The sequence below is a fragment of the Engystomops pustulosus genome, chromosome 2, assembly GCF_040894005.1.
Source record: "Engystomops pustulosus chromosome 2, aEngPut4.maternal, whole genome shotgun sequence".
Taxonomy (NCBI): domain Eukaryota; kingdom Metazoa; phylum Chordata; class Amphibia; order Anura; family Leptodactylidae; genus Engystomops; species Engystomops pustulosus.
The window spans coordinates 114,921,357-114,937,127 of record NC_092412.1 but is presented as its reverse complement, the minus strand read 5'-3'; the positions used below and the strand labels follow the sequence as shown (position 1 = coordinate 114,937,127).

At 39.0% G+C, this 15,771-nt stretch overlaps 2 protein-coding genes across 6 annotated transcripts in view; both read left to right on the top strand.

Annotated features, from left to right (window-relative positions):
- Nucleotides 1–5,522, top strand: part of BBX (BBX high mobility group box domain containing) — a 46,699-nt gene extending 41,177 nt beyond the window's left edge. For all 4 annotated transcript variants that reach the window (XM_072136084.1, XM_072136083.1, XM_072136082.1 and 1 more), the window contains one exon: nucleotides 163–5,522. In XM_072136084.1, the coding sequence (XP_071992185.1) occupies nucleotides 163–247 (85 nt within the window). In that variant the 3' untranslated portion in view covers nucleotides 248–5,522. The remainder of the gene's footprint in view (nucleotides 1–162) is intronic.
- An 8,761-nt stretch (nucleotides 5,523–14,283) lies between these two features.
- Nucleotides 14,284–15,771, top strand: part of HHLA2 (HHLA2 member of B7 family) — a 40,440-nt gene continuing 38,952 nt past the window's right edge. Inside the window, exon 1 of one of the 2 annotated variants that reach the window (XM_072136078.1) lies at nucleotides 14,284–14,422. The gene's annotated coding sequence lies outside the window, so the exon portion shown is untranslated. Of the gene's footprint in view, nucleotides 14,423–14,525; nucleotides 14,615–15,771 lie in introns of those variants that run through there. The other variant, XM_072136079.1, reaches the window with a different exon arrangement.

The window sequence follows — 15,771 nt, the reverse complement described above, 5'->3', positions numbered from 1 at the left end:
TCAAGGAATTCATTCAGTAAAGTTTATGTGTGTCCACCAACTTTGATTTTTTGATCCCTACTTCATGACTGACACATGTTGAAAAGTGTAGCTGTAGTTAGATTATAATTGCCCTAAGCAAGATATAAACTAAGCTTGTTGTTTGTTTTTTTTATTATTCAGAAGTCCTAGATCTAGCCATGCAAGAGATGGACAGAAGAACGATATGTCCCAGGCAGCTGTGCTTATATCTTGTGCTGACCAATGAAGCTTCACTTTATGGCAGAACCTGACTCCGTATTTAAATATAAGCCTTGAGCCTACTTAGGAAGGCTAAAATTATCCATGAAATGGAGGACTAAACGGGCGGAGAAGAGTTTCACTTGAAGCCAGAAGTTAAAAGCTTGGGTTTTATCCTTTAAAACTCAACTTGTTCTTGGCCTGCTAATGGAAGGAGATGGCACTATGGTCACGGTTGCTTTCTACTGAGGCTAACAATGGAATAACGACAAAAGCCGAAGAAGCCGTCAGTGCTGTATCTCTGTAGAAGAGCTCTGTTATGCAGAGTGTGATGTTAGTTTCATATTATAGTTACTAAAAAAAAGAAGAAATACTGATGCACTGCACTAGATAATAGACATGCTTGGTCTTTTTTGTAAATGAAGATTTACGTTCCAAAAAATGGTTTATATAATAGTTTATGCTTACATTTATATTGAGACTGAGTTTTAAAGATGTTCCAGGAAGATATAAACCGTAGGCTCAGGTGTACCATTGTTAGGGTTGGTGCGTGTATTGTCTGCGACCCTTGCCTTCTGCACTTCGCTAGTTTTCTGTAGAGTATAGACCCTGCTTACCCCTCATATCCTCAGCTCAAGCCATGTGCCATAAACACAGGCCACCTAAATGCCACCAACTACATGTCATTGTTATTGTACTGACAGCAGCCACTGATATGCATACACATACAGTAATAAGCCTTAACTGATAGTAAGTAGCTCTGTCTCCATGGTAAGAAGTGATCCCTGCCACTAGCATGAACATACATGTGAGTATGTAGTCCATAAATATATGATGTAAATTGTTTACATGTATGTTTATGATCATTGCCAATATGTGTATGTTTCACTTTAAGCCTTCTATTTAGAAGCAGATTGAAACTGAGATGCTGTATGTAACCCTTTTCTGGTGGCTATTGTGTGCACTGTTTCTATGTGAAGGTGTTAAGGACCGAGGTAGTTCAGGGTGATGAGTGCTGCATCCAGATCAGGGATTCCTTTTAGCCAGGTCTCTCCAGGGAAGAATAACTATGCACTAACGTGTACCTCGTAACCAGTAACGAGGGGAGCAATTTTTTGTCTGTACTTTTGTGGATTGAAGACTAATCAAAGCAAAAAAAACAAAACATTTAATTTTAGTTATGAAGCTGAAAAAAAGTCCATTCAGTGTCATGGTATAGAGATGTCACATGTTGCTTTACAGAATGTTTGTTATCCTTAGCAATGTACTTTTAACAGATTTGATGAGCTACTGTTAGTGTTGCGATACCCATAAGAATCTGCATTAGGTAAAGGGAATGTCCCAAGTTTATTCACAGCATACAGGGTTAATATACTGATCAGAGGGGTACGGACCCCCATTGTTTACTAAAAAGGAGGTTCTGTGCTCCCTAATGAATAGAGTGGCAGATAGAGCATGTGCCCAACGCCCCATTCATAGTCAATGGGATTGCAGGAAATGGATATGTACAGCGCTCCACTATTGCTGCCAGACCCATAGACTATTAAACGGAGCATTGATGGGCAATAACATTTAATTCTGGGGTAAACATTTTAAGATACTATTATGTATAGCTGACCTACCTGTGCCTGTAGTCCAAGAATACAACCCCTATTCATATCCAGAGGGCATATGAATGCCATAGAGAGGGGTACTCTGCTCTGGAGCCAACAATGTAATCTAATTAATCATGTAAACATCAGTGCAAAAAGTCAAACATGGAGTGGGTTTGGTAAATCAAGTTTTGAAGGGATTTACCTGGAATAGCAGCTCTGTACCCTCTGCTGCTCCCCATGTAGATGTAGGGCATCTCAGCCTTCATGTGGCCTTCCCCTGTAGCGCTTTACGTGGCACTTGTGGCAGGTGATATTGTGCTGTTTCATCTGTCTCTATGGTGAGCAATATAGAGGGAGACATATTTATGCAAGTTCTTACAGAGCCCAATGATTCTAATATATATCAGACATGTGAATGTCTTCCATGTAAAGAAGGTTTTTATCTCCATAGGTATGATAGCTCCTGCACAAAGCCATTATTTTATAGATTGTGGTCACTTCTATGAATTTCATGACAGTGGCAACAATCTGAAACTTTAGAACCTACAGCAGTGTCTACTGTACAATGACTTGTTAGACAAGGTTCTTTCCAGATTAGACTTTTATTTTGTACCACAGCCTACATATTATGAGCAAAAGCCTTTTCCATTGCTGAATGGCGCTGGGTTGTCCTTTTACCTTTACCATGCTGATAAGATGAGCTTGCAGTACCGTTACAGCAATAAACTTGTTTGCCTTTTAATTCAATGATGGAATACTTAGCTTTATGTAGCCCTGGGTATAGCCGACCTTAGATCATGTTAGTAGAGTCCACTAGGTGGCTCTCCAGCTATGCTGTGGAAGGTCTGCAGTACCTCAAAGTGACAGAATTGTCAAGATCCTAGACTTTGATTATTTGGCAGATATTTTTTAGTCATGTAAGTTGTCTTAGGTGAAGATGAGAATATCACTCTCCTAAGTGGATTTCTCTGATGTTTTAGACCACTATTACAGCCATGATGCCTGTAACACTTAATAACATGATGATAACATAATATGGCGGGGAATTATTGGTCTGTTATCTGTTACGCCATGCAATAGGATAGGAAACCTTAAACTTGCACAAAACTCAAGGAAAACCTTCTGTAATGCAGTGTTTGCCAGCCACTGGCTCAGGAGCCACTCACGGCTCTCATGCTTCCTAAGTTTAAGTCCATATGAAATGTGACACAATTCTTGTAATTATCTAGAAAACCTTTACAGGCGGTCCCTGACTTCTGAACACCTGACTTACAGGCTACCCCTAGTTACAAAAGGACCTATCTGCCCACTGTGACCTCTGGGGAAGCTCTCTAGATGCAGGTCATTTACTGAACTTTAGCCCCAGACTGCAATGGTCAACATAAAAGTTATCACTGGTATCTGTAATGAAGCTTTATTGCTGATCCTTGTTCTAATGACAACCCAACATTTTGAAACTCCTATTGTCACTCGGACAGAAAAATTAGTTTGTCTGAGGTTACAGTTGGAAAACATATTTGTTCCGACTTACATACAAACACCTATAGAACCTTTTGTGTATGTAACCACTGAGTGACTGCTTCTATCTGGGACTTGGTTCCAATTTCAGGTTTGTGTGACTGCCATTTGATACTTGGCTGGGTGTTTTCTGTATGTTCTAATCAGTAACCAAATTATAATCATGAGTATCACTAATTAGATAAAACCCAGCCACTTTTATTCTCAAAGAAAAGCACTGCACTAACCCATGAGTTGTGTAAGGTATTGCATTCTAGCTTCATTAACGGGAGTCATACTACACATAACCTAAAGAGTAGTGTGGTGGAAACTGTGGGATTTTTTTTGTTTTTCTAATTCAATACAACCTCCATAAAGGAAACATGTCAACTGGTTAGGATCACCTAACCAGCGTGTCTGGCAATTGTTGTCCCATCTGTCGCCCAGTTTTTGACTTTAAAAGCTTTTATTTAATTGTTTTTCAATGCATAAACTAGAAGATGGATGGGAGTGAGATTGTCACCCATTGGGACCCTAAACCCCAGTAGCCTAAGGACCTATTGGTTGTTTATGGGCCTCAAATCTACCAGTAGGATGTAGATTGGTTTATAGTTTTGTTGTAAAATATTCGGTATAACATGTCTAACTTTTTCAACAAAACGATATATCAATCTGCTCTATAGCATGCTAAATCATTAGATTTCTCACTTTCAAGTAGGTGGTAAACAAATAAATAAGGATTTGCCTTGTACCACCACATATTCCTCTGGGTGATGGTGAAAAGTAAAATCGTCACTACTGCTACTGGGCAGTGTTAGGTGGAGGTGTTGGATATAAGAGGTAAGGCACTTAAGGAATTATACGCTGAAATTCTGAATTGTATAACTTTATTACTTGTCCTGCACATTAGCAATGATTAAGAAATATGCCATTCCCTGACTCCCTTAGATATATCTATTTTTTTGCCCTGGTAACATTTCAATATTGCTTCTAGATATTTCTGTATGACTATGGTACCTTTCTTTTTTTTATTATAAAAAGGAGAGAGAATATCTTATTTTATATGTGAATTACTAAGTTACTAAACCTAAGTGGCTTTCCCTTAGAGTAGTGTAGTGACTGTTTTCTGAAACTTTTGTAGATATTGCTTAATTTTTAAGCTGCTAGGCACTAAGAGTAGCAGAAATCCTGCAAAGCTTTAGTTAGTTTTTGAGATATTGGCCATTGTTGGCTCGGAGTAAGTGATTTTCAGTAGATATATTTGCTAATGCACTGAATCCTTTAGACAAGGCTTTGGTATAATCAGGTAACAAATATTAGCACAACTTCTTATCATTTCACTCCAACATTTCCTGATGTGTATCGTTATACATAGAGCATATCCAGATCGCTAATACTTTCTCCCAGAGCTGGAAAGACTGTAACATTTCCTCTGAGTGCTGAAAACTCCTCACTGAACTCTTAATGCAGGAATGGAGGAGTCCATGGTTACTGCCGCTCTGTAGCAATTGTAATAAACAGGGCTTGTGTGGAAATACCACAATATTGCCATAATCTTCACATGATCATCTTCACAGCAGCGTCATTGAGACACATCATAAGAAATTCTCATGGGAAATGTTTGCACCTTATAAATCTTTGAATACCAAAATAGAAATCCCTTTTGCTCGGTTGCATTTTGCTTTAGTGTACTAAACCACTTATAATATTGATACGTCTGCATATGTGTGTTGCACCCACCAATTATTTGATCCTTAAAATCGACTGTACTGTAGTAAACCTGTGATTAAGTTAAGAGAATGGTGTCTGGGAGGCATCACATATTTTATAAATTATACAGTGTTCCAGTAAATGTTTTTTGCTTTTATGTTAGAATTTAACATTGTCATTTGTGCTGTGGTTTGTGCCATAAAACACAGTGTTCCAGAAATTTCCATTCAAGTATAAATATCTTTTCTTTAGGTTTTTTCCAATTCTTTTTCCATCAATTAGATTTTAATTCCAGTTATGAGACCAAAAGCATTGAACCTTTTTGCTGCAATTAAGCATTTTGTCTTTGACAATGTACCCATCCCAATGCTAAACTCCAAAATTAAATTTCTATTTATTAAATAACAATGAACTAATGTTTTATACGGCTGTGATGATCTTATTTTGTTCCCAGTCAAGCTCTGTAGATTTCTTAAACTATTTGAGAGGGTAATAAAATGTTACAATAACTATATAACAGATTGGTTGTTTTTTGTTGTCCTATTTGTCTGTTGATTTGTATCAGTTGCTTATATTATGTTGGAAAAGATTTGTTGATTATAGATAATATAATATTGGTGATGTTTTTAATTCACTTTAGACATTAATTATAGAAGGAAAGTCAAATAGAAAGTTAATTCTATGTAAGGCCAGGTTCTACAATGAAAACCAAAAAGAAGGGGAGGCCCAGTTTGATACAACAGTATATCCTTACAACTCTCAACCAATATCTGATCTACAACCCAAGAGAGAGCCGAAAAAAGCCATCAAAAAATAAATAAAATTCATAATATATTTTATTAGAATAATAATACACAAAATGCATAATACCACGTAATAGGGAAAGAAATAGGGGGAAACAAATAGCCCCTGATGGAAATTGGGGCAACCATGGAAAACATAAGCGCCCTGAAGAACCCCAGAACCTAAAGGTAAGTAAATAGTAATACAGACTAAAAGGTTGATAAATAGTGAATAATGCAGATGGGAATGTAAACAGAAGAGTATATCCTCAATTCAGTCCTATGTGAAGTGGGGACCGGAGGTACCTTCCGGCTCCCAATGTACACAATCAATTAGTGCTTACCCGTAAGTATGGTGATAGGTTCAATGGGGGATCCTAGGAGGCCAATAAACTACACCCCGACACGCGTTTCGCTGATGCTTCGTCAGGAGGTGAAGTGTGTGTATCACGTCAACTGTTTTATACTCACCATCGGCAGTCCAGCTTGAAGACGCGCACCTCCACATGGACGAGCGCGTCAACTGGACGCCACGGACAAGCATAGCCAGGTGATTACTGAAATAGTACAGGTATATCATAATATAAAACCGAAACAACGGAAAGGTCACAGTGCCTAAAATCCACACAGAAACATAGAATCCCATATCATGACCATCAAACTATACATATATAATATCAAAAAAAGCCACATTTCAAAACCCTACATACAGAATTATTATTAATGTGTGGTATAAAATTGAAATTAGGTGCTCATAGTGAACAATTAAAATTAGCATACATATTAGAAAGTGCATATGTGCAATACGGTAAAAAGTACCAATAATAAAAAAATATAGTATATATTACAAATTTTATACATATATACTTAACGTACATATGATCCACAATAAAGTGTCACAGTCAATAAAGTGCACATAATGCCAAAAGTGCATAAATATAGTAATGCGGGAGAACAACTAATATTAGATAAAATACATGCGCCTATTGCAGTTCAAAAAACTCACAACCAAAAAACTATTTAAAAATAAATCACACAGTGATAATACTATCAGACCTGACCAGTGCAAGGTCTTAGTCATCAAATAAGAAAAAAGTGAAAAGTGCTAAAGTGCTCAGAGTTACACCACACAGGACAGCAGAGTCGGTGTGTGCATCAGAAGACGAGATTTCTCTGTGTGTCAGCATCTTCAGATCTTAAGACATCTATCTGGTAAGCCACTTGGAAAATCAAGATCCATGATGACCACTAGAATTCAGTATACATCTATAATGAAATAGGCACAATCAACAATTACTAAAAACACACCACAACAAAAATTACACTAAAGGGAATTATAAAAAAGGTTTGAAGCTAATGGCCTCATTGAGGCCTTTCGGTTGTACTGTATCCAGGAGGGTAATCCACCTAAGTTCCTTCTGCAGTAGACGTTTTTTCACGTCCCCACCCCTGGAGCCCATGAGGACTCTATCAATTCCTCGTACTGTGAGTCCCCTCGGGTTACAGCTATGTACTTCACAAAAATGTTTTGGAATAGGCTGCAATTTTTTCAAGTCCCTTAAACGGACCCGAATTGGTCTCATCCCGGCTGATTTAATACTCCTGATATGCTCTAAAACCCGTACCTTAAGAGGTCTCGTCATCATGCCGATATATATTTTGCCACATGGGCAACGCAGATAGTATACCACCTCCTCCGTATTGCAGTTAATATGATACACAATTTGATATTGTTTTTTAGACTCTGAGTCGGTGAAATCATTTGTGCATTCCATATAGCGGCATGCCTTGCATTTCCCACAGCAAAAGGAACCCCACGTTGGGCCCCTATTGCCCAGCCAGCTTCTTTCAACGGGAGGAACATAATGGCTCCGGACCAACATGTCCCGTAAATTACGGGACTTCCGCCATGTAAGAGAGGGATATGTTCTTAGACTCTGTGCTAGGTCTCCATCAGTCATGAGGACAGGCCAGTGCCGTTCCACGATTTCCTTAAATTCCCTCCAATGGGAGTTAAAGTTTGTGATCAATTGCATCGGTTCATCCTCATTTTTCTTTTTTGGCTTACTCACCAGCAAGGAGCCGCGGGTCTCATTCTTCGCACGATCATAGCCCCTTCTGATGGTAATATCATTATACCCTCTATTGCGGAATCTCCTGGTGAGGTCTTTAGCCTGATTTTCAAAAGAAAGGTCACTGGAGCAGATACGTCTCATCCGTAGGAACTGTCCTATGGGAATGGCTTTTTTGATTTAGGATAGTGGGAGGAGGATGCGTGAAGCAGCGAATTAACAGATGTTTCTTTCCAATATACATCAGTTGCGATAAATCCCGATGGATCCCTTGCAATCAAGATGTCCAAAAATTCAATCTGGCTCTGACTATATTTCCAGGTCAACCTGATATTCTGTTGATTGGTGTTGAGGCTCTGCAAAAAGATATCCAAATCAGTATCTGATCCTTGCCAGATGAACAGCACATCGTCTATATATCTAGACCACGAGACGACGGCGTCCCAACCTATGGTATTATCCACTATTTCCCTCTCCCACAGCCCCAGGAAAGATTGGCATACGAGGGCGCACAAGTCGCCCCCATAGCCGTTCCCTGGAGCTGTAGGAAAAAGCGGTCCCGGAAAACAAAATGAAATCCAAAAGGAGCAAAATAAATTCAACGAAATTGGTGTCCATGTTGGACATAGACAGAAAATATTTGGACGCCCTCATCCCGTGGTCATGGCATATAGACGTGTACAGAGCCTTGACATCGCATGTGACCATTCAAATATCAGGCTCTAAATGCACCCCCTCCAATCTACGCAACACATCCGTGGTGTCTCTTACAAAAGATGGGAGCGTCTCAACACATCCTTGTAAATAAAAGTCAACAAATTGGTATATTTTCTCGCAGAGCCCCCCACGCCTGACACTATTGGCCTACCTGGTGGTCTTTTCGCATTTTTGTGAACTTTAGGAAATAGGTAAAATGTCGGTGTAGTGGGGATTTCCACTGACAATCCATCTCTCAATTTAGGTCCAATAATGTGATTCTCCACTCCCATCTGTAAAAGAGAATCCAGTTCTTTTTTAAAAATCAACATAGGGTTGGAAGGTAACCGTCTGTAGCATTGAGTCATATTCAATTGTCAGAATACCTCCTCTTCATACATCTGTGCTGGCCAAATCACAACATTGCCCCCCTTGTCTGCAGGTTTAATTACTATATCCCTCCGTTGGTTAAAGGGGCATTCTCATTACAGCAAATTAATGTCATTCTTTTTATTATCAAAAGTTATACAATTTTCAAATATACTTTATGTATCAATTCCTTACAGTTTTCTTTAGATCTCTGCTTGCTGTCCTTCTATGGAAAACTTCTATGTTTACTACTAGTGGTCAGAAATCTGATCATGGTCACACAGGTGCACGGCTCGTTATACTGCACAGCTCTGATTACTGCCCGTGTTATAACAAGCCGTGCACCTGTCTGACCATGGTCAGATTTCTGTCCACTAGTACCAAACAGACGTATTCCAGGACATCAAGAGGTATTCAAGGACAGCAAGCAAAGATCTAGAAATCTGAGAAATTGATACAGAAAGTATATTGGAAAATTGTATAACTTTTTATCATAAAAACAATAACAATTTTTTGCTGAAACGGGAATACCCCTTTAAGTTCTTTAATAGCCTGTCTCTCCTTAGTGGAAATATTATCTCGGGGGATCTTATCGGATATGGATTTTAAGTCCCTCCTCACTAAGGTTCTACGATGGGAGGATTCCCAGCCTTTCATTTCAATGGAGGGCAGCGGCGTATCCCACTGTATCCTTTTACAGAGAGAAACGTCCTCTGATTCAGTTCTTCCCCCTTGAAAGCAGATGGAGTATTGAACATTGATTCAAAGAGTTGATGTTTAAAAAGTCTCCCTCTCTGCACATTTATTGTAGGCAGGTATCAAGTTATTTTGGTGTTATAATCACTGATTGATAAAAGCTAAAACAGCTATAAAACTGAGTAAAATTGAAAAGTAAGAAGGTTATAAATGATCTTTATAAACATGACTAGGAGATTAAAATTTGAGAACTTTCTTTCATGGGCAAACCTTTAACCACTTACGGATGCATGACGTAGTATTAGTCACATATCGGCTGCAGGTGAATGGCAAGGGCTCTTGGGCTGAGCTTTCTACATAGCCGGTAACTGTAAGCTGCATATTGCAACTAACACTTACCGGTAACACCTGCCTTCGGTGCTAGCACCGATCGCGGGTGTTCATCTGTCCATTCATCAAAGGCTGCGCTTTGGTGAAGATCGTTGCTCCCGGTCACGCAATTGAGGTGCAGCGATCGGTTGCCATGATCAAAAGGTCGTACAGTCCTAAAAATAGAAGCATTGAAAAGTCATCAAAAGTCGCAAAAAACTACACCACCCACAGCTCCGTACAACGAGGTATGAAAAAGTTATTAGCGCCAGAATATGGCAAAATATATATATATATTTTTGTGCAGAAGGTTTTAATTTTTGTAAATGTATGAAAACATTATGAACCCTATAAAAATTTGGTATCTCTAAACAGCCGGTACCAGAAGCAGCTATGGACTAGGGGCTTGGTGATTTCCAGGAGAAGGCAGGACCCGGGTGTAACACACTGAGCATGCGCAATTTGCTCAGTGTGTTACTTAACACAATGTAATACACCTGTATTACACTGTGTCATAGGAATAAGAGCTTGAACAAGCGATCAGCGCATCGCTTTTTCAAGCCAACCTGTTAAAGTTAAAAAAAAGCACTTAGTAAAAACACTTTTTAATAAAAACGAATTAATTAAATAAAGTTGACGTCCCCTAAATACAAACATTCCGTTTACACATCTAATAAAGTAAAAAAAAAAAATCACCAAAAAACGTCACATATTTGGTATCGCCGCATCTGTACAATAACTCCGAAACATTATTGGACCTACTCGGTGAGCGCCGTAAAAACGAAACCCGAAAACTTGCCAAAAAATGTTAATTTTTCATAAAATCCTTTCACAAAAATTTTCTTCGGGTTTCCCAACTTTTCGGGGATCACGCCGGAAATGGTGTTGTACGGGATCGGATTGTGTCACAATTGCGCCGGCTTTCAGGCGACACAAATCGGGGGGGGGGGGGTGACGGGCGATCCGACGGATTTGGACTAATCGCAGGATTTTACATTCAAATTTGTGTCGCAAGCCAAATATCTGATCGAGGCATGGTGCCAAAAGGAACTCTCCAGTGTACCACAAAAGTGGGGAGAGGTAGTAGAAGACTGGAATCTGGAGAAGTGGAACGAATGTTGCAGGGGAATCGGTTCATCATCAATCGCATGGAATCACAGAATGGTGAAGTTTAATATTGCTAACCAGCTGTATTACACTCCGGCACTACTTCACAAGGCCACTATACCCACTAAAAGAATGTCACCGTGAAGGGGTTAGTGGGCTCATGCAATTTGATCTAAATGTAACTAGTAAATCGACCTTGATGTTATTAATGTAGCCTAGCAGCAATGATTATTGTATAACATGTGGATGTGCCGTGCAGACATTTTTTTCCAAATGTTGGCTTCCAAATGTCATTTACTTACATAAAAATAAAATGTCACTATTAGGAGATGGGATTTGTATGTTTGTTTTTAACATCCCCTTTGGAAAGGTTTAATAAAGTAATGGCACCCACACTGAAGAGTACAATTTGTTTTACTAAAAAATGTTGATAGAAAAGAGACCGTTATGGGAAAAAAGACTGATGACATTTAAAACACACTAGTAGTAGTGCAAACTACTGCGCCAGATTCCAGATTTCTGGAGCCCATACATCATGAATCTGATGCCCTCTGTACAGTTACAACAGAGGGAACCACTTTTTTTGGTGCACCTTTAACCCCTTAAGGACGCAGGGTTTTTTTGCTCATTTCTCGCTCTCCACCTTAAAAAATCCATAACTTTTTCATTTTTACATGTACAGAGCTGTGTGAGGGCTTATTTTGTGCATAACAAATTTTACTTTCCTGTAATGTTATTTATTTTAACATGCCGTGTATAGGGAAGCAGGAGAAAAATTCCAAATGTGGAAAAATTGGAAAAAAAAAACGCACGTGCACGTTCTTGTGGGCTCAGTTTTTACGAATTTGACTGTGCGCTCCAAATAACACCTCAGCTTTTTTCTTTGCTTCGGTACGATTGTGGTGATACCAAATTTATACAGGTTTTATTGCTTTTTAATACATTTTCAAAAATTAAACGAATGTGTACAAGAACGAAAAAAATGTTTTTGCTATTTTCTGACGCTAATAACTTTTCATACTTTGGCGCACGGAGCTGTGTGAGGGGTATTTTTTTGCGAAATGAGCGGACGTTTTCATTGCTACCATTCTGAGGTCTGTGCTACATTTTGATCATTTTTTATTCCATTTTTTATGTGATGTAAAAAGGTGTAAAAGTCACATTTCGGACATTTGGGCGCCCGTCTCGGAGGTCACCGCCGGCCGTTTTTATATTTTGATAGATCGGGCATTTTGGGACGCGGCGATACCTAATGTGTCTGTGATTTTTACTGTTTATTATGTTTTATATCAGTTCTAGGGAAAGGGGGGTGATTTGAATTTTTAATATTTTAGCATTTTTTTTTATTTTTTAAACTTTTTTTTTCTTTTTTTTTTTCACTATTTCTTAGACCATCTAGGGTACATTAACCCTAGATGGTCAGACCGTTCCTACCATGTACTGCAATACTTCTGTATTGCAATATATGGCATTTTTGCATCTCATTCATTACAATGAGCCACTGGCTCATTGTAACGAATCTGCAGAAGCCAGGTAGCCTTGTGTCAAGACCCGAGGCTACTATGGCAACCGATCGCCACCCCCCCGATGACTTTCGGGGGAGCGACGATCGTAATAAAGATGGCGGCGCCCACGCGCCGTCGTCTTTTAAATGCCGCCGGCGACTTTGCCGGCGGCAATGAAAGGGTTAATAGCCGCGATCGGTGCAATCACCGACCACGGTTATTAGCGGTGGGGGTTTGCTGCAATATGCAACAGCCCCCACCCTTGTATGAAGAGGACTCAGCCCGTGAGCCTTCTTCATACATTCCCTATACCTCTGCGCCGTAGAGCTACGGCGCAGAGCGTTAAGGGGTTAATATGGGGCGTGCAATACAATTTTGTTGGACACTGCATGTTAAATTTGGTGCACGGTCCGACTAAGCACCGGAACGCCCCCTTATTTGTGTTGCATGATGAAGCCGCGCCACAAAAGGGTTGCATGTGACACAAATGTGGCACAGACACTTCTTAAATACCTGTGCTAGCAGTTTGCACTAAAAAGAACATGCAAAGTCCGACAGAAAACTGGCGCACGGACCCCATTGGCCCACATTTATCAAGTTCAGTGCAGTCTGCTGTGAAGTGTACAGGGTGCGCCTAATTCATGAATTGTGGTGCCAGTTCTTCATGAATCTGGCACCTCTGCACTGTTCAGGAATTGTGCACCTTTTTTTGGTGCACTTTGTTCATGCTGCAGAATTGTGGTCCGACTAAGCACTAATACGGAAAAACATGAGACAAGTAACTTGTTATTATTTTGTTAATGGAGCTGTAATTGGTGACAAATTGAAGTTTTTATTGGTACCATTCCGGGGTCCTTGTGACTTTTAACCACTTTTTGGAGGATGACATGTGATCAAAAAAAAAATTAATATTGCATAGTACTCGTAACGTAATGGAGCCTGAATACCACCGTATTAATAGAAGTGCTGCTACACCCTGTTTGATATAGAAACCGGTTTGAGCTGTTTATCAAGGTATCATGTTTTCCTGGCAGCTGACAAGAAGGTAAATAAGGAAGCCTTTCCTGTAAATGCATCTCCCAGATAATAAATGATATACTTTATTTTACATATATTACGTTAATTATATATTTGAATAAATCCATGCAGCAACATTAATGAACTGTTGATATTTCTTTATTGTAAAAAATATTTTTATTTCCCAGTGTTTATTGTTTTGTCTCCCAAGGGAACTTGAAAGTGCTATTTGTTCACAGTGAGGGGTTGAGGAAGTGAGAGAGGGAGCCTTCACCCCTCTAAACACTTAGATGCTGTAATCTGTATAGAACTTGGCAGCTAAGGAGTTAATTTGCTCAAAGAAATCCAGTCCAATATATTGTATGATTTATATGCATTGTCAAACTATTTCAATATTTCTAACCCGCATAGTTTATGGACCATGTGTACCTAGTTTGTTCAGAATCCTAGAATGTCCAAACGGACTTCCCTGGGATTTACAATGTCTGTTATGTCATTATATAGAAATAGAGTCAATAGAAAAAAAATCCTTAGATGTGTAGTTGTAAGACAGTGTGATAATGTCACTTATTTGTGCCTGAAATCTGCTGTGTGTTAATACCACTAATTTTATCCATAATATTGAATAATGTTTGTCATTGTAATGGTTTTGCAGTATGACAAGGTTTTGTGTTACTTTCTGTTTACAACTGTCAACAACGTGACTTCTGAACTGAGTGCGGAGTACAACCTGAAGCACTGACATAACCTGACATAGACTAGTGTCGAGCTAACACTCTAGAAACAAGGTAAGAAAATCTACTAAATATGTGTGTCAGGTGCTGTCACAGGTCCCTACTGAATATGTGTAATGTAAGCTGTATGTGTGGAAAAGAACGGTAGTGCCAGTTCTAGATTTGATGCCAAAAGATTTTAGTTGTTACAACAGAATACCAAGGAAAACAGAAACAGAAGGGCACCAGCAACAGCAGACTGTTCGTGTATGTATTTGTGTCAATGTTCAATTCTGTTTTATGACACTTTTGGGGGTGGGGGGTTATATTAGGCTGATGAAGGCAAATACTACCTAAATAGGAATCATGTAAGCTGAACCTCACTTTGATTTCAATGTCCAAAGCTGTAGTGAATATCACATTCCTTCAGTCTGTCAAGCAGACGGAGGCAAAGGTCAATTTTCCTTCCTAGTGGTTATTTACCAAATGTCAAATCTGGGTACAGAGAGCGGAAAAAAGTCAGGATCGGGACCTGTGGAGTTGAAGGAACAGTCCATGCCGAGTTTCTCACAATAACAGAGTGTATATTTGTCATACGGTTTTAAAACACAATTTGTGGTTGGTCTCATTTTCTACCAAACGTTTTTCCCTGCTATTTGCTCTGCTACATTAGAAACATTTATACAAACATAAAACCAGAGAGGGCAGAAAAAAATTTGAATGCACAATTCAATCTTTAAGACAAAAAACAGATAGACAGACATATTGTAAACATATAAGGTAATTAAAAACATGTATGCAGAGAATAGTGAAAAGCAGAAATCACCAGCATACAATGAGGCAGATTTATCAAGCTGTCTGAAAGTCAGAATATTTCTAGTTGCCCAAGGCAACCAATCTCAGCTCAGCTTTAATTTTACCAGTGCTCATGAATATTTTAAAGCTGAGCTGTGATTGGTCGCCATGGGCAACTAGAAATATTCTGACTTGCAGACAGCTTGATAAATCTGCCCCAATATATTAGAGGATGCTGAAATATGGGTTAGTATCAAGAACTATAATTCCATCAAATTGCATGGGCTGCAAATACACTTACAATGCCATCATTGTCCAGACATCCCCTGTGGGGTAACCTTACAACACTTTCCTACCCTATCGCCAGTTGGGTTTTTTTTTGTATGTTTGTCTTGTTGTTTTGTGACTTTAATAGAGATTAAATTGTGTATTATCTATGAATTATTGTGACACATATTACAATTTTATCATTTCTTTGTGGTTTCTTTGTATACATATTGCTGTAAAAAGGGATTGGTTTGGCACCCTTATTGTTACTACTCCTACTCCTGACCAGGTCCATTAACAATGGTCTATAAAATAATCTAGTTCCCCACCATTGGCAGCTCACCTTTACAAAGTATAGGATT